The sequence below is a fragment of the Callospermophilus lateralis genome, chromosome 6, assembly GCF_048772815.1.
Source record: "Callospermophilus lateralis isolate mCalLat2 chromosome 6, mCalLat2.hap1, whole genome shotgun sequence".
NCBI lineage: Eukaryota > Metazoa > Chordata > Mammalia > Rodentia > Sciuridae > Callospermophilus > Callospermophilus lateralis.
In genome coordinates, this window is record NC_135310.1 from 15021576 (window position 1) to 15041127 (window position 19552).

The 19552-nt window shown below is 38.8% G+C and overlaps 1 protein-coding gene across 8 annotated transcripts in view; it reads left to right on the forward strand.

Moving 5' to 3' along the window:
* Positions 1-19552, forward strand: part of Syne1 (spectrin repeat containing nuclear envelope protein 1) — a 421786-nt gene that overhangs the window by 301885 nt on the left and 100349 nt on the right. For 6 of the 8 annotated variants that reach the window (XM_076858120.2, XM_076858112.2, XM_076858113.2 and 3 more), the window contains 7 exons: positions 2712-2846; positions 4108-4217; positions 8994-9150; positions 10453-10584; positions 10810-10965; positions 11573-11782; positions 16698-16799. In XM_076858120.2, the coding sequence (XP_076714235.2) occupies positions 2712-2846; positions 4108-4217; positions 8994-9150; positions 10453-10584; positions 10810-10965; positions 11573-11782; positions 16698-16799 (1002 nt within the window). Of the gene's footprint in view, positions 1-2711; positions 2847-4107; positions 4218-8993; positions 9151-10452; positions 10585-10809; positions 10966-11572; positions 11783-16697; positions 16800-19552 lie in introns of those variants that run through there. The other 2 variants (XM_076858118.2, XM_076858117.2) reach the window with 2 other exon arrangements.

Here is a 19552-nt window from a genome sequence, read left to right on the forward strand (position 1 = left end):
GGGGGCAGAGAACTTGTTGCATGTCGAAAATTCTGGGCTTCAGGGTGGAAGAATACCCACGCACCCCAAACACCCCGCCTTCCGGAAGGTCACTGCTTATCTTTGAGAGGGAGGGGAGTTTTCTAATTGTTTACTTTTAATTATTATTAGTTGAATTTAATAATAATGCAGAAGGGTGAGCTTCATTGTGGCATATTCTTATATGCACACAACTAAAGTAGATCGATTTCAACCCCCAGGAGCTCCCCTTTCCCTGCCCCTCCCTCCCTCCCATGGTCCCCTTCCCGCTTCCTACTGGAGAGGAAGGGGATTTTAATGAACTGGGTGTGATCAGTCCCCCGTTCTGAAAATCCTACAAAATGCAAATAGCATGATTTAGGGCATAACATTATTCTAACTAAGCCACTTTTTTTTTTTTTTTTCCTGGAACATTGGATCACCTTGAAAGAAAGGAAATACTTTCCAGCTCACTTGGACGGGCTCAGAACAATGTGGGAGAGCTGTGTGTGTGGTGGGGGTGGGGGGTAGAATCTTGCCTCTGCGTTTGATTGACTGCTTCAGCTCATTTAGCTCCAGGTGCCAACACCCATGGTAGGAAGCGGAAGGGCCAGTCCATTCCCTCACACATTCTGCAATTTAATCCTGAGATTCCAGTGAGAAAAATCAGAAAGGTGAACAAGCCCAGGGATGGTGAGTGTAGAATTCTGAAAATAAGAGGGAGAGCCGGGCCTCTGTGGGTTGGAAACGTGGGTCCCATCCCTGGGCAGACTTGGTGAAGAACCAGGGGGGACAAGCAGCTCCAGAATGGATGTTGGGACACTGCTCTGTGCACACAGCCTGAGCAGTGATCCTACTCTCTGCTCCACCAGACCAGCCACACTGGCCCCTTCGCTGCTTCTGTGTGTGCCAAATTTCTTTCCTCAGAGGTCGTCTGTGCCGTCTGCTCCTGGGCCTGGGGTGCCCGCCTGGGTCTCTGCTGGGCTCACTCAGGGCTCAGAGCAGTTCCCATCCTGAGAAGCCTCCCCTGCCCTCTCTGCCCCTTTACCTCTGGCCCAGTCCTCGAAGCCCTCACTAGCTTGGCTTTTCAGCTGTTCTTGGTCGGGTATTGTCTGTCTCCCCGCCAGGGCCCTGGTCTGGCCTCTGCTTTGTGGAACCCTGACTCTTCGTGTGTATTTAGCGAATGAGTTACATTAAAATTGCGTAATTGACCATTTGACATAAATGCAGGTGAGCGGAGAGGCTCTTGTTCAGACCGAAGCCACGTGATTTGCGGCATTTGGGCGCCTTTCAGATTCCCGTGGAATAGCCAGGCAGGAAGGATGAACTCTTGCCTAGGTGTAAGGACATTTTTGTCTTTGTCCTTGGCCAGACTTCATCAAAGCAGTGGGTGGCCTGGTGGTGTAGCAGAGGGAGGGGACCTCATTTCTCAGAGATCTCGTCTTTAATAATCATTTTAAAGATTCAGTTCATTTTTTGAGTTTGTAATCCACCCTGCCCACAGGTAAATGATATTTTTATTGTGCTACTTGGAATCACTTTGAGAAAAAGACTCTTAAAGCTTTCTCATACTTGAGCAAAGTATTTGTCCTACAGAACAATCTTTAAATATAACTATGTAAACAGCAGACACTCAAAAATCAAGGATTCTAGAACCACTTCAACTCTAGGGCCCAAACAGGTTAGATGTTGAAGGCCTGTCAAATCCAGTGTCTGGGAGAGTCCCTGCCTAGTGACACGTGTTGGGATTCTCATTCTCTGTGGTCGACCACATCCTGCAGCCCTGGAGCAAGGGTCCAGGAGCCTGGAGTGGGAGGGTGGCACAGAGGAGTCCCAGGCACCTTGGGAAGCCCTCGCTTGGACTCCTTGTCTCTGTGGGACAATAAATTTTCTTCCATGGGAATTGAAAGTCAAGCTTAACTTCTTCTTGAATTCATGAGTATGATATCTTACCTTATAGGGCTATGGACTTCTTCTCAAATACATTGAGATCGCTTTGATTAATAACCATTTAGGCCAGGCATGGTGGCACATGCCTATAATCCCAGTGATTTGTGAGGGTGAGGCAGAAGGATATCAAGTTCAAAGCCAGCCTCAGCAACTTAGTGAGGCCCTAAGCAACTTAATAAATGACAAAAAGATGCCTGTCTCAAAATAAAAGATAAAAGGGCTGGGGGTGTAACTCAGTGGTTTTATTCCTCTGGGTTCCATCCCCTTACCAAAACAGAAATAAATAAATAATCTTTTAGAAAAATCTTTGGGAAGCAAGTACCTGCCATGTCTTGCATGGTATGTGTCATGTGACCTAGAGAAGGGAAAAGGTGAGACTTTCACAGGAGAGACAGTGAATTATAGTGTATAATGATCATTTGAGTAACACTTTACCTTTGTATTATTTTTTTAAAATCATAAAAGGATCTAGCATTATATTTTTGTGAAAAGAAATTCTGTAATAATATCCGGTGACCACATTGGAAACACATGGATTTCCCCTCAAATATTTCTGGGCATAACCATCTGTTTATTGTTCTCAATCCTGAAAATGCCATAAATTAGATGGGTTTTGTGTTACTGTCTTTTTAAGAATGTGGCTTCACATCCAAACAGAGCAGCTTTGGTTATCATACAGACCACACTAAAAGAGCATTCTCTCCATTTTTTGGTGGAGATTTTCCTGTAGAGAGCATGACCTTTGATTTCTGCCTCCTTAAAAGCAGGGAGCCGCCCAAGAGAAGGAGGACAGCGATGTTGACCTCACGGCCACTCAGAGCCCCGGTGTGCAGGAATGGCTGGCTCAAGCTCGAAACACAAGGACCCACCAGAGGCAGAACAGTCTCCAGCAACAGAAAGTAAAGCTCCTCCTGCCCTCACTAGCCCACAGATCTGCCAAGGAAAGACCTGGAGGGAAATGCTGTTTCTTTACTAAAATCCAGTTGCTTTGAATGAAGCAAGATGCGATTAACCTTTCAATGTCCTTACTCATGACCATCGTTATTTCAGAGGGCAGCCTTTCAGGAAATCTTGTTTTTAAGTTAAATACTATAACTCAACTGTAACCCACTTCACTATAACTCAACTATAACCCACCTCTGCTTTTAGATTAGCCCTCATTTGAATCTACTTTATTACAGTAAAAATTGGGGATGTGACTCAGTGGTAGAGAGCTTGCCTCACATGCTGCTGGTCCCTGGTTCAGCATGCAGAACTGCAAGAAAACAAAACTAAACTCAGGAAGGTCTTGGGGAATTGGTGGAAATCTGAATTTCATGTTTCTTTTTTGTTTCAAAGAAATGTCATTTATTTTTACTTTCTAGTAGACCACCATCAGAAAACGTGTTGTAAATTGTTACCTAGTGAAACACCTGAGTTTTATGAATAAGATTTTTTTTTGTCCTTGATAATACCATTGTATAAAGGGCAAATTAAAATGTTTGATTTTCCCAAAGTACAAATGAGTCTCCTGCAAATAATGAAGATGAAACCAAATCCGTTGATAATCCAATTTACACAGTAGTGAGCTGGGTGTGGTAGCACACCCTTGCAATGCCAGCAGCTGGGAGGCTGAAGCAGGAGAATCAAGTCGAAAGCCAGCCTGGGCAATTTAGTGAGAACCTGTCTCCGAACAAAATAGAAGAGTTTGGGGGTCTAGCTCAGCAAAAGCATACTTGCCCAGCTTTATTGAGGCCCTGACTTCATTCCTAGCATTGCCAAAAAAATTAAAAAATAAAATAAGTGAAGAATAAAGAAAGCTGGTGCTTTCAAGAATCTGTTCTGGCAAGCAGTTTTTTTGTTTGTTTGTTTTTGTTTTTGAAAAGTGAAAGTTCACTCTATGCCACTAGAGGGCACAATTGTCCAGTAAAATTTTATTTTCCCAATGATTGACCCAGCTTTTGCAAATATCTTTTATCAAAGCAAAAGAAAACTATATAATTCAGATATGTTTGAATATTTATCTAAATTCTATCTTGAAATCATACCTTTTATGTAATTTGCAAAAATTTAAAGCTTACTGCCAAAGTTCCCTGAGAATTTTCTAAACAGATCCGTGATCCTCAACAATGACTATGAAATGACCAAAAAGTGTTTGCATTTGTCCTCTCCCTTGATCAGGAGCTGGAACAAGAATTAGCCGAACAGAAGAGCCTCCTGCGCTCAGTAGCCAGTCGTGGAGAGGAGATCCTGACCCAACATTCAGCCTCAGAGGCCTCGGGTGACCTTGGGTATGTTTCAGAACACGTCAACTTTCTCTTTTTCTAATTGTTTTTCTCCGACACTGGAAGAAATGGGATCAGCTCATTCAAAATTTTATTTCAAATGTTCTATGAAAAATGTGGTCGTTTGTTTTCACTTTAGAATACTAAATGTACTTGCATGCTGAGCATTTATTGCAAAGCACAAGCCTCACCAGTAACTGTAATGGCTAATTTCTTTGCTCACCTTCCCATGTTCTGAGCACATCTGTCTAAAGAAGATGCTCATAAGTTTATTTTCTAAATCAAATAGGAAATGCATTAGAAAATTGGATGTATAATGTTTCTAAGTGAATTATATGTGACTGCAGAGCATTTCCCCCTAAAGAGCTTATCTTCCCTTATCCACATTAAAAAAAAAAAAAAAAAGTATGTACTCTCTAAAATATCTGGACTTTTTTCTGTGGGTCAATTTCTGTAATTTCTACTGTAAAGTCCTTGAGCTTGGAATGGGTCTGAAGTGGAGACTTTGAAAGTCTTAAACACAGAAAAATGTTTAAAGGAAACTGAAGGAAGTTGGAGAATTTCCAAGTTTCAGAATTTGATTAGAAAGGTAGGGAGGTAAAGGTATTGCAACATAGTGGGATAGCTGTAATTTTTGTCAGCTCTGAGTTTTATTCCAGTTCCAGAGCTATCACCTGGGAAATATCCCTCAACTTTGAGCCTCGGGTTGCTCATGTGAAGAATTCAAATAACAAACAACAGCCATCATCACAAAAGTGTTGTGAAACTGGGTGGTTGGCGCATGCCTGAAATCCCAGGGACCCAGGAGGTTGAGGCGGGAGGACTGCAAATTTGAGGACAGCCTCATCAGCTTGGGGAGACCCTTTCTCAAAATAATAATTTTTTTTTTTTTAAAGAACTGGGGTTGTAGCCCATTCATTGAACACTGAGCACCCTGGGTTCAATCCCCAATACCAACAACAGCAACAAAAAAATTGAAACTATCAAACAAGAAGATATATAGGATAACTTAAACTAGAAAAGGTTTCAACAAAAACTTTGTGTTTGTGTGTGCTACAGGCTGTGATTAATGAGTATCCTTCCACAAATAACTTTGACCTTGTTTTACACTTCTGAATGTTCTTCCCCTCCCCCAGGGGATATAATGTGAAAGAGAAAGTATGTACATTATGAAGGTGATTTTTGAAATAATATTAATAATGCCAAATAATTGAAAAGGCAGAAATGCTCACTGGTATGGAAAAAAAAAAAACTAAAGAAAATTTGTGTAAATGTATACCTAAAACTAAAAGTTACTTAACAGTATCATAAAATGTGTATATGATACTAGGCAAAAATGTGAATTAAAATTGAAAGTGTAATGTATATGTGGATATAAACCAAGACAGAATGTGGATAAATCAAACTAACTTTGGTGAGGGCAGATGGGAAATGTTTTTTCTTAGAGCTTTACAGTTATACATAGCATTGGGCTCATCCTGACACACTCTACATGCATGGAATTTGATTTCAGTTCATGACCCTCCCTCCTTTTCCCTCCCCCCTCCCCTGTACCCCTTCCTCTTCTAGACTTCTTTTCACTTATCTAATCTATTTATTTACATTTGACTGATTCTTTTTACTGATACTTAAAGGTGAAATCCCCTTTGGTATATTTATATGTGCACATGATATGACTTTTTAAAAGAATTCATTCTGCATTGCCTCCCATTTAGATTGGGGAGATTTTTTTTTTAAAAAAAAACTTCTTTATATATTAAATATTCTTTATATTTAATCAATGCTGACAGAATGTTGCTGACTGTCACATTAGTGCTGGTCATATACATAGATGTAGATACACATATTACTAAATATAGATATTAAGTATTTCCCGGATTTTATAATATTATGCATATATAAATAATCAAAATGAGTAAATATGTATTTGAATTTCAAACACATATATACATATATGAATTTCAAAGGCATGTGATAAAGGATAAATGACAAGATGCATTTGCAATAGGGATATTATGATAAAGTACATAGGAATGCAAGACAAGAAAGTAAAACCAAGAAACCAAAAATAGTGACATGGTTAAGAAATGTCAATTTAAAAGAATATAAATGAATGTGACAATGATATTTGTAGTTGGGCTGTAAAAATTGTGACCAAAACATGAGGATTTTTAAAAAACATCTCTTGTCATGTTTACAGATGGTAATAAGGAGCTGGGGGTGCAGCTCAATGGTGGGGCACCTGCCCAGTATGAACAAGGCCCTGGGTTCATGCTCCAGCACTGCACAAAAAAAAAAAAATGGGGGGTAGGGAACAAAAGAAAACAAGAGCAGATGAGGTCATAAATAGGTACATCTGTGTCTGGAGCAAACCCGTCTCCACTGAGACTTGCCTTCACTGGGCATTTTCTGTTTCCGACTCCTCTAAGATGTTTGCCTATCCCTTGCAGTTTTCTGTTTCTTTCCACAACATTATTTTTACAAAGAGCCCGTGCACACATTTCATCCTCAAGATGTGTATAGTTCCAAAAAACAAGTAGCTGAGATCTTCTGCAATTTTTTTGCCATGTTTTTTTTTTTCCTTCCCTGACCTTCAGCATTGGAAAGAATCCAAATGAGAGACAAACAACTGGAAATTGCTCTTTTCAAATATAAAAGTATTTTTAAAAGAAATTCGTAGAGAAGTATAGGCTTTCTATACAAGATTCGCTTTGAAGACTGCTGATAAATTCTTTTACCTATATAAATTCTTTTACACAAATTCCTTTGAAAACTTACTTTTAAAGGTAGTTGATTTTAGTTCAGTCAGTTCTTTCAAGTCCCTGGGGACCAACCAACCAAATAATCATAAATTAAGTGATCTCTAGAAACCAAAGGAAAAATTGTATTTTAGGTTAGAACAGAGTAACATTTCTAGAGGGAAAATATTCATTTTTCATTATATTCATTGTATTTGTTAAGTCTTATAATTATTTGCTGATTTTCTGCAGCTGTCAAATGTGAACTGGTTTGTGTGGGATGCCCCTGTAGGAAGGGCATGACCTGCTTTATATACTCAGAAATTTACTATATAAAGAAATCAAATTTCTTGCATGTATGATTTTGTCAAAATGAACCAGACACTGCATATAATTATAATGCTCTAATTTAAACAAAAGAAAGCAGCAGCAGCAGCAGCACCTGCATGAAATGTGGTCTTAATAGAGGGCTCCTTTCAAATCTCCTAAGAAAATCCACTGGAAATTTATTGATATTAATGTGAACGGAAAGGATATTTTCCTTGGGGGTAGCGAAAGGCTGTGTTCTAACTGAAAACTAATTTGCTGCTGGTTTTGTTTTTTTACATGTGTCAATTATTAAATATAAGAATATGGATCTTAATTCTTCCCCTGTTTTATGATAAATTTTTATGCAAACATAAAAAGAAAACATAATGAAGAGATTTAATTTCATAAGAACTTTAAAACGTTTTTCTTTCTTAAAAAAAAACAGAAAAATCCAGAGACTAATTGTTGCAAACCCTCAACTAGAGGCATCTGTACCGTTTTATCTTTTTTTTCATTCAATGTTATTTTCTTAGCTCAACCATGTCAAAACATAGTGCCACATTTTAACTGCTCACTGCTGTTTTAGCCTTCTTTCCTTCCCTTTCTTTGCTGTTACTCATATTGGAAGTACCTAGCATGTCTCCAATAGATGGGAGAGATCCTCTGAGTTATATGCTAGAAATAGAATCCCTGCATCACAGAATTGTGGAATCTTAAGGCCTACTTCAAAAGGCCTACCTGAGACACTCCTGTATTTATACATACTCTGAAAAAAAAATTGGTTTCAGGGTCACTACCAATGAACTAGTTAGCTGCCAATGAACTTGTTAGTTCTTTCCACTCAAGCAAAAGGCACTGTCAAAATATTAATTCATAGCTCATATGTCTTCCAGATGCCACGGTTCTAGTCAGGTCCTCAAAATACCTCCTGACACATTAATATCAGAACTTCAGCTCCCTCGATTATTATTTTCACCATTATCATTTTTATTAGGCTGCATTTATTAAGTGGCTGTTGTTTGCCCCATAGGGCTGTAGGCATTATGTATTTGTTATCTTACTTTCATAATTCTGTAAGATGGATACCGTCTTCATTTGTAAGGTGAGACAGTTGAGTCTCAGAGGAAGTAACATGTTACTCAGGGTCACAAATGCAATGTGCTGGAGCAGGATTCCTTTCCCCCGCTTCCCGTGCTAAGGAGGGAGCAAGGCCTCACTCATGCTAGGCAGGTGCCTTATTCTGAGCCACACCTGCCTCTAGAGAGGGCTCTGATCTAGATGCTCACTCCAAAGCCACAGTTTCTCAGGGTCCCCTCCTTCCCCCAAGCTCTGTCCTTCCAGCGCATGTCCTGACATTCTGTAGGCTCACATCATGGTGAAACCTCTCAAAGACGAGTTAACATTTTTCAGGGTTTTGAACTAATTTGTAGACTATATATCAAAGGATGCCACTCCATAATCATACTGCAGTTTTTGTTTCTAAATATTACAGTTCAATACTCAGTTTTTATTAATGTATTTTTAAATATTCATTATGCTCACAGTTAAATTGTGAATAAGACTATACTTGTTTGTAGTCTCTGTATTTCTGTTTCAATTTATATTTTTAAAGCATAGCTAATGACCAAAGTAATCTTGCTCCAGTTTGTGAGTTCAGGCCTAGGACACACAATGTGACCTCTCTCGTTGCTTTTTTGTACACATTGTAAACTTAGACTATTTATTCTTCTAATAGCGAAAAACCTGATGTGTTATCCCAGGAGTTGGGGATGGAAGGGGAGAAATCATCTGCAGAAGACCAGATGAGAATGAAATGGGAAAGCCTGCACCAAGAATTTAGTACCAAGCAGAAACTACTACAGAATGTTCTGGAACAGGAACAAGAGCAAGTGGTATCAAACGTTTTGCTTTTCTATATTAAGAAACATCAGAGATGTGTGCCTTATGCTAAGGGAATGTGTGCAATGATCTATATTCTCATTATCAATTCCAAACTAAGATATGATGCAAATTATTCATCCTATATTTTTCTTAACAAGCCTGCTTCACATTTCCCTTAATAAATGTATATTTCTATGTGAAAATTTATTTGATTTCCAGGTAATATTTTCCCTCAAGCATGATTAATATCTGACTCCTCACTAGCATAGGCCATTAAATTTTATTTTATTTTTTCCCACATGGAAAATTATGGATAAAAATTGAGGATATACACATCCAGGGCGAATGGAATTCCACAAATCTGGAACAAAGTTGTCAAGTCATCTTATTTTCCATGGCTACTTCCAGTATTTAATAATTTTAAAAGGTCTTAATGAAAAACATATTGGAACCTCAGAGGGTCTGAAGGAAGGGAAGCCAGTGGTCAGCTAGAATGGTTACTGACCCCTGTGTCAGGTTGGGTTCTGGGATGGATACTGTGTGATATTGGGCTCGGTTCCACGGAGCATGCCAAGTTCAAGGGAATTGAATATGGCCACAGAAGGTCCCAGGTAAATAATCACTGTTAGTTCACTCTATGGAGAAGCCAGGGAATAACAGGAAGTCAGAGGAATTTGAGAGTTTGGAGGATAACAAGGGAGCCAGGAACCCAGTCATGCCTGGGATGCCTACCACAGTTGTGGCTCTGGGATTCTGCAATAGGAGCCTAGGCCCAGGTCCTGGGCCAGAGCATGTCCATCTAGGCTCATACCAAGACAGAGAATTTTTGTTAGGATGAATTCGAGGACCTTTACTGTTGGTCTCACCGCTCTGGCCAGAACTGGCTCAGGGACTGGGGGAGACTGAAGTGGAAAGAAAGGTGTCAGTCAGTACTGCATGACATCTGGGAGGGCGAAGGAGGAGCTGTCAAAGCATGCACGAGGATATGGCTATAATTGGCCAGGACCAACTAAGGAGAGGCATCTAACCTAAGGGTCACAGTGTGTCCCCTTGTGTCTGGCGACCGTGTCATATGTGTCTCCAGAGCCATGCATTTCTGTCCCACTCTACAAAACCACATGGCATGACATGCCTGCTCCCACCTAGCCCTGTTGCTCCAGCCAGGGGTTCTGCGTGAAGAGTCACCAGCTCTGGCCTGGGGAATTTAAAGCATTCCATTCCTGAAGGCAGCATCTCCTCCAATGAGCATTTAAATGAGAAAATGGGGACACCGTACCTATGCGCTTAAATAAGGTGTCCCTGTTGGCCTGCAGCTTTACAGCAGGTCAAATCGACTCCTGTCCGGCGTGCCACTGTACAGAGGGGATGGGCATGCGCAAGACAAATCCGCAGTGACGTCTTTGCTGGATGGACTGAACCAGGCCTTCCAGGAGGTTTCGTCCCAGGTAGGCCTGTGCCCCTGTGTGCGTGTCTCGGCTTGGCTGGGCCTTGCCCTGCTCGCGTGGGTCCCCTCTGCCTTTGCAGAGCTGTTCCACCCCTGCACATGAGCACTGAGAGCCGACAGGAGTGATGAGTCCAGAAACAAAAAGACTCCCTGGAGTCTCTCCTAGTATTTTTGATTCCTCAAAACACTGTCATGGGTTCCTTATCCCATACCTGCTGCTTCTCAGGGTGGAGGAGCCAAGAGGCAGAACGTGCACCTGGAGCAAAAGCTGTACGACGGAGTCTCAGCCACCTCCACCTGGCTGGATGACGTTGAGGAGCGTTTGTTTGTCGCCACCGCACTTCTGCCCGAAGAAACAGAGACGTGTCTCTTCAACCAAGAGGTAAGTATGGCAGCTTCTGTGTGAGATTTTAAAGCTCGATGAGTTTTGATAATGAGTAATTAATTTCCAATATGAAGTATGAATAAAACAGTTCTAATGAAGCACAAAGGTGTACTCCCAAGTAACACAGTGCAGGACAGAATTGTTTGAATACAGAAAAGCCTCAGTTTGTACTATTAATGATGTAAAGTTGCTGAGAAAAAAAATCTCCTCAAAAGCAACTTTCCACTGGGCACAGTGGCACATGCCTGTAATCCTAGTGGCTATGGAGGCTGAGGCAAGAGGATCAAGGAGTTCAAAGCCAGCAAAAGTGAGGTCCTAAGCAACTCAGTGAGACCCTGTCTCTAAATAAAATACAAAATGGGGCTGGGGATGTGGCTCAGTGGTTGAGTGCCCCGGAGTTCAATCCCTGGTACTCTGTCCTCCCAAAAAAACCCCAACTTTCCTATTATGCATAGAAGTCTGGGGGGAAAAAGATGAATTGGCCTTGGTTTAGTGATTGATAAGCAGTAAGATTTAGTGGATTTTCTATGAGGAAATGACTTTTTTTGCATACTGATTCAAGGATCTAAACACAGAAACAAAGTTTCTCCTTTATCAACCCTAGGCCCTTGCCAAAGACATTAAGGAAATGTCTGAAGAAATGGATAAGAATAAGAACTTGTTTTCCCAAACTTTTCCCGAGAATGGCGATAACCGGGATGTCATTGAAGATACTTTGGGATGTCTTTTGGGCAGATTGTCCTTACTAGACACAGTAGTGAATCATCGATGTCATCAGATGAAGGAAAGACTTCAGCAAATACTGAATTTCCAGGTAAAGAGGAGTTGTTTTTTTTTTTTTTTTCCATTTTTAGGATACAGTCAGTAATAATCAACAGGGTGTCTCATTGAGGTAAGAAAATCTTTTTTCTTTCAAGTGTTCAATGAAGAGCAAGAGAATTACATGCAGATGGAACTATAGGATTAAAAAAACAAAATGTTTCATGCTTCTAAAAATGGAAGGTTGAGAAAACCACTCTAAGTGCTGAGTAAAACTTAACTTCAACCAAAAAAGTCAAATTTTTTGCTTATTATAATCAAAGTTTCCAGGGGGCAGTAGTGGAGTTCTGTATATATTACCCAGGAATATGCGGCAACTGCTACAATGTGGAAGGTCCCCCAGGCTTCAGTACCCGAGAGGTTTTGGCAGTGGCTGTGGTCTCATTGCTTCTACCTGTGTTGAAATGTATTGCACTGCCTTCCAATCCTCACCCTCAGACTCACTACCTTTTTGCTTCATTTTGGAATTCCACACAATTATTTCGGTGCCAACTAAATAGTAGTATGGTCATGAAACTTTTCTTATATGAGTGTACACTAAAACAAATGCAAAAGCTGCTGAATAACCTTTAATATTGATTTTTCATTCCTAATAAAATGCACCATGTGGAAATATTTAATTTTAATTGGATGCTTTTTTTAGCAAACATTCAAGATATACAAAATAGATGCTTCTAATTAGTGCTCATAGATTGATACAAAGTTTTGATTTGCAAAAAAAGAAAATACTAATATCAAATAAATGCTGTATTTACTTAGACATGTGGAATTTTCTAGATAGCCATCTAGTGGGACAAATTACCACTAACTTCCAGAAGTCTACATTCTTAAAACTATCCATTAAAAGTATTGCAAGCATGTATGGGTTTTGTTTTGGTTTTTTTTTTGAACTGGAGATTGAACCCAGGGGTGCTTTACCACTGAGCTACATTCCCCCCCACACACCTTTTTTAAAAAACTATTTTTAGCACAGTCACATTAAGTTGCTGAGGTTGACCTCAAACTTATTTTTTTTATTCATACACACAGATTTCAGATGTGTTATTATATTTAATCAATATAGTATCCCTATTAGTTAAGCATTGTTTTAGTTTTGCATTCTGGGTTCAAATTCTGTCTCTGTCCCTTACTGTAGTATAAGCTGCTTATCTTCTCTAAGCAGTTAGTATCTTCAACTATTAAATCACACTCTTAGTAATTTTCTCCTAGTGCTATAAGAACAAGATAAGTTAAAATATGTGAAGTGTGCTCTAAGCAGTGCCTGATACATGGGCATCCAGCCAATTATTGTTGTTGTAGTTGTTCTTGCTATGAGCATAGTGGTAGAGGATCTAAAACCAAGAGAAAGGTTGAATTACTCCTTCATGGTTATCAAAGAGCACTTTTCTATTTTATATTATGGCAAGAGAGATGGAGACTAATAGTCCTCTGAAGATACATTCTGAAGGCAGAGCCAGATGGAAAGCGTTTGTTGATGGTTTGATGTGGGAAATGAGAGACGGGGAGAATGCCCAGGAGCTCCAGGGATTCTGACTTGCCCCTTTGGGGTCCTTGACCAGCAGAGAAGGCCGGTGGATAGCAGTGGGCACGCCCAGGTTACTTGTGGTACCATTGATTGTGACATGGGGCACAGAGTCACAGTAGACATTTGTGTATGCAGGTCTGTGGCATGGAGGAATAGTCTGGAAGGGACATTCACATCTGTGCCTGAAGGTTGTGTAGTACATAGCGAGGAAAAAGAATTCACTCAAGTCAGAAAAGCAGGGGTTATTGTTTAACTGTTTTGTTTCAGATGCAAGAATTGATTGCATGTAAATATACTAAGTATGTCTTAAACAGACCATTATGTAATTTATGAAAATTTATTTCATTTCTCTAAAATTCATCTTTCATGAACTAATACACTGAGTTTTAACAGCATGCTAAGAGGAGAGTAACTGTGAAAATGTATGTGTTTCTCAAAGGTGCATTTTGCTTTTTTGAATTGCATTTCTTGTATTATTGTCCTGACATTTTAAAATTTTGTTGGTAATTATAACCAGTCACAGGAAAATATGAACTAAGCATGAGTACTTTGGAACTAGGAGAACATGCAATCACAAAACTCTCTTTAAATCATGTTCTCTATTTTCCTTTTGCCAACAAGTTTCTACTTGTTGGTGGCCAGCTCACCAACAAAAACTGACAATTCAAATGTTTTTGTTCCAATTTAATTGAAAAAAGAGTTCCAATGGTAATATAATGAAGGATCAAGTCTCAAACCATTTGCTCTTACTTTGTAGCAAGTACCTGGTGTAGTGTCAGTGCTCAAGAGTTGCTGAAGTGGCACGTCCTCCTTTTCCAAGCCAGCTTTGAGCTCAACTTTTGCCAGACTCTTAACACAATTCCAAACCCAAAAGACAATGTGGAAGGGTCCCTAGATGCTATGTATGTTATGTCTATTATGCTTGTGGAACCACAGATAAGTCAACCGCCAACTTCTGAATTTAATCTTTTTTCTCATAGACTTAACCCAAAATAACTTTTCTAAATAGGTGATTCAGTATTTGAAGTCATTTTTTAAAGTGAAAAAAAGAATCATTAATGAAAGAGTGAGGCAGTATAACTAATTTGAAAGCTTGAAACTTTCCATGGACCTGATCCTCAACAACCAGAACCCTGCCCCTTTATACCCTCCTAGTAGCTCCATTGACTACAAAAAAAAAAAAAAAGGACATATTATCTTACTATATAGATAACGTGATCACCTTGCTTTATCATAAGTAATAATAATTGGTTAAATCTTTTGGGATTTTAATCATAATGAATTTTTAATCTTAAGAAAATACCAATGTTGGTAAAATTATTAGCACCTTTTAATATTTTTATTTAGTAAATTTTAAATCAATCACATTATTATCTATCTTCTTGAGTAATTTCTCTCTCTCACAATAATTAGTGTGGCTTCCAGGAATATAATCTTGGTTCCTATTATCTTCAGTAGAACATAGTTAAGAGAAAATGCACTATTAAAAATATAAAGATGACAAATGAGAAGTAAACATGCCTTCTTCATTTCTAACCTATGAAATGTTACCCTTTAGATTAATTAAACTGATTTTATTATAAATATATGGATATAGTGGAGACTTTATTGCTTTTATAACTGTTCAAGTGAATGAGAAACATCTTTTACTGTGCTTACAAGATAAATGTGTGATGATTCTAATGGCCTGTATGACCTTACCTTGATCACACTGAGTAAATGCAAACATTATCAGAATTCATGCAAATGCTTCAGGTTTCCAATGCTGCTATAATAATTTATTTAGTTGGCCTCTGAGCTTGAACATGGGTTTGAACATGGGTTGAATTCCTCCTCCTCCTCCTCCTTCTTCCTCCCTCTCTCTTTCTCTCTCTCTCTCTCTCTCTCTCTCTCTCTCTCTCTCTCTCTCTGTCCTTTTTTCTTGTTTCTTTTTTTCAGTGCTGGGGATGGAACCCAGGACCTAGCACATACTAGGCAAGCTGTCTACCAGGAAGCTCCACCCCCAGCCCTCCATATTCTCCCCTGCATAATCCACCCATTCCTTTGCCTTTTGGCCCTGTGTTTGCATTATCACACCTCCACGTGGCCTTAAAGATGGTTTCTTTTCCTTGCTATGGTTATCCTTCCCTTAAGTCAGGATTCTTGCATGTGGGCTCTGTATTCTCATACTTGCCCCCAGTGAGGAGAACGTGAAGAGCTGAGCTTCATCCTCTGATGAGCAGCCAGTCCTGCATATGTGTTGGGTGACTAATACGATACAGAATTTAAATATTGCTGATATTTCTGGGAAGTTTGGAAGTGTTTTAATGTAAATATTGTTCCAACTCCTATTTCCTTTGACATTGAGTACTGAAGTTCTGAGAGCTCTCTCCTTTTTGTAAGAGTCTAACTGCATATAAGTATATTGAACATTTAAATGAATCTTTAGGAACAAATAACGTGACTAAGACCTTTTAGTGTTGTCTCTTAAAGTCTCTAGTCCTAATAGATAATATTTATTTTCTTAACTTCTGGATGGAATTTTATAAAAAGTTGCACAAATTCTTTGAAAAGAATTGAAGAAGACAGTAAGGAAAGGAGAAGAAAGAGAATGAAAAGAAAAATATATTATTTCTAAAAATCATATTATTTCCCAAACTGGGAAACACCTGTAGATTGTTTTCTTAGATAAAAATAATTCTCTTACTACTGAAATATTCAAATGTTTTCATTTATTTCAGATTTAACAAAATTAGGAAGACCAGTATTATTTATTACTTACATAAGTCAACTCCCTTTCATTATGTGGAAAATGCTTTGTGTAGTAAATTCTTCAAAAGTCAAGTTTTAGGGCTGAGCATATAGTTCAGTTGGTAGAGTGCTTGCCTCACAGGGACAAGGCCCTGGTTCAATCCCCAGCACCACCAAAAAAAAAAAAAAAAAATCAATTTTAGCCCCAAGGTAAACAGTTACTAGTCCCTTTTACCTTTCCATGAAACATTTTTGTTTCTCCTGAAAATTAAATCCTACACAACTACCATCAACCTTGAATATCTGTGGGTTATACACCCACTGATTTAATCAAGCACTGATTGAAAATATTTGGGGAAACAATTGTGTGCACACGTGTGTGCTTTTCCCCTGTGATGGCATTTACCTGTTCAGTATTATAAGTAATCTGGTGTTTGGGAGGATGTGTACAGGTCGTATGCAAATTTTACATCAACTTCTATAAGACATTTGAACATCCCTGGATTTTTGTATTGGGGGGTGGGGGTCCTGGAAACAATTCTTACAGATACCAAGGGATAACTTGGTATAATTTTTAGAAATCTGTATTATATTTAAGGATAATTTTGAATTCTCTGTTACACATGCTAAGTCTTCCTGTTGTTTTCCTCCTTAGAATGACCTGAAGGTGCTGTTTACATCACTGGCTGACAATAAATACATCGTTCTGCAGAAACTGGCAAATGTGTTTGAACAGCCTGTAGCAGAACAAATAGAGGTATTTGCAGCTGCCTTCTACTAGAAAAGCAAATGCACAAATATATGGCATATTATGACATTTCAAAGAGTCTATGAAAGATAAATGGCTTACTGTGGCATTTTTTGTTTGTCATATATTTTCGTTTTGAATGCTGGATTTGAATATCATATCTGGTGACACTGACTCTTGTCACTTCTGTGAGGACCTAGAAAATGTAAGATAGGTAAAGGTGTCAGTGACAGATGCTGATCTGAAGAAGTTTGCTACCCAAAAATGTGATTAAACATGTTCCCAAGGACAGAAGGTCAGGCTGTCCTTGGAATGGTAGAAAGAACTCTGGACATTCAGAAGGAGGTAAATTACCTCCAGCAGGTAGAGGGTCTGGGAAGACTTTGTAGAGGGAAACTGGACATGCAGGAGATTTGGACACATAGTGACTTAGAAGGAAGGTACCAAAGTCCAACAAGAAAAAAAGGCATAAATTCAGGAAACACAGGTAATCCAGTCAGTTGAATTTAGCAGGGATGAAAACTATGGAAAAGAAATAAGATGGATGAGTAAACTTGAAGTAGTCTGGAGGGCCTGCAGAATGTCTCATAGTTTGACTATTCTATGAACCAGGGGTCTCTACAACCCATTGGTTATATACCCCATTATCTAAGAATAGTAAATAGGTATACACCACAACTACATGCATATTTACTTACTTATAAATTATAAGCAGGCACCATGCTATCTCAGAAAGCATATTCAGAAATGAAAATTAAGAATGATTGTGGTCAAATGCATAGTGTTTCATCCTGGTTGATCATCTTGCAATCTTCCGGGTACTTTTACTCACCTTGGAGAGTCCTGGCAGAGGAAAGTCATGAGGAAGAATGGATGTCCGTTCCAGGTCCCTTTTGTGGATGGCCATCATGGCAGCAGCAGGCTCAGGAAGCTGGAAGCTGCACTGAGGAGAAAGTTTGAGAATGTGAACCAGGGTGTTGACAGTGAAAACAGAGAGAGGTCAAGAAATGGGAAGGACGCTACAGAGAACATCAGCTACGCATGATGGAAAGTGTGTGTTGAGTGGAAATTTTTACCTCATTTCTGTGGACCCCAAGGGATCTTTGGGGTAAACCACAAAGAATAACCTGCAATAAAAATCTCCCACAATACATATGTGAGAGGGAGACCTGAAATTATTTGCAAAATAACATGTGAATCTGCATTTTTATTGACCCTAGTTTCATCTGATTTTAGAAGAGATTTCTCATTTACCCCCAATTAAAAATCATTGTTATATCTTCCACATGAAAAGATCTTTTAATTTTTTTGTTTATAACACATGTGATTCCAAATGAGATTTGAACACCCGATATATCTTGTGTTAGATTTCTTATGTGAAAAAGAAGATAGATGTGATTACAAGTGACATTTTTTTTTACTAATTATTGATCAATATAACTAAATAAATGTCACTGAATAAACAATTTGATTATCTATTTGAGTAAATGGAAAGCAGCTCATGAGTGTGCTAATTCCACTCCTACCCTTCTTGGATTAGGAAGGAAAAATAGCAGAAAGCATGCAATGCCACTCTTCAGGGTATTTGCTCCTCCCCTGAGTCACAGGGCTCCCCCTAGAACACACCTGTTGCAGGTGAGCTTGGAGCATAGCTGTCTTCTTAGGCTGCCCCTGCACTTCTCCCTCTACTGCATCTACTCTTTGCTGAGTCCTGAGCCTTTCTTTTTGTTAGATTGATTTCTTGTTTTATTAGTGCATATGCTTCCTAAAAAAGTGTACATGATAGCTATATTTTCAAGCTCTTGCATGTTGACATATTCTTATCCTATGTTCACATTCGATTGTTTGGCTCTTTATAGAATTCTTGCTTGGAAATTTCTTTTGGAGTTTGGAAGCTTTGACTACATTGTTTTTTTAGATTCCAGTGTCAGATTGAGGAATCTAAAAATCATCCCGACTCCCTAAGATCCCCAGTGCTCTGAAATTTCTCCATCACATGCCTTGGGGGAGGGTCTATTTTTATCCACTGGGCTGGGAACTCAATGGGCTTTTTTAATTCTTATCTTTCCCTTCTGGAAACTTTTCTAATCATTTATTTAATATTTTTTATTTCTTCAGTTTGTATGTCTCCCTTTTCAATCATATATTGGATATTTTTATCCAATCCTCTAATATTTTTAATCAAGAAATCTTTTTCTCTCTCTGTCCTTTTGCTCTATTTTCTGGAAGTTTTCTTCAGCTCCATCCATTTCTTATTTTGTGGTTAATTTTCCCAAGCTTATTTTAATTCTCTCAATCATCCTTTTTTTATGGTATCCTGTTCTTTTTTTAATGAGTGCATTATCTTTTGTAATCTCTCTGGGTACATTAATGATTTATTTGTTGGTTGAAATTTTTCTGTATAATTTGTTTTGCTCCGAGTTGTTTTTATTTGTTTACTTATGTCATTCTCTGTCTTTCATGTTGGAGGTTTTTCTTAGGTATACAGGCATGTTTTATTGTCTGTTTACATTTAGGTGGAGGACAAAACAGCAGAATGGGAACTTTAAGGAAGGATGGAGCTTGACAAGTTTGAGATAGTGAAGGGTGATGTGTGGGGGCCATTTTGGAAAATCTTTGTGTCCAATTTTTAGGGCTTCTCTATTGGTCTTAAGAGATTTTTTTCCTTCAGTCTGTACTACTGTCCATGGCAGTTCTTGAAAGAGAAAAAGACTTGAGGATTGTATATGGCATTTTATCATTTTATTCCCCAGTTTTCAATC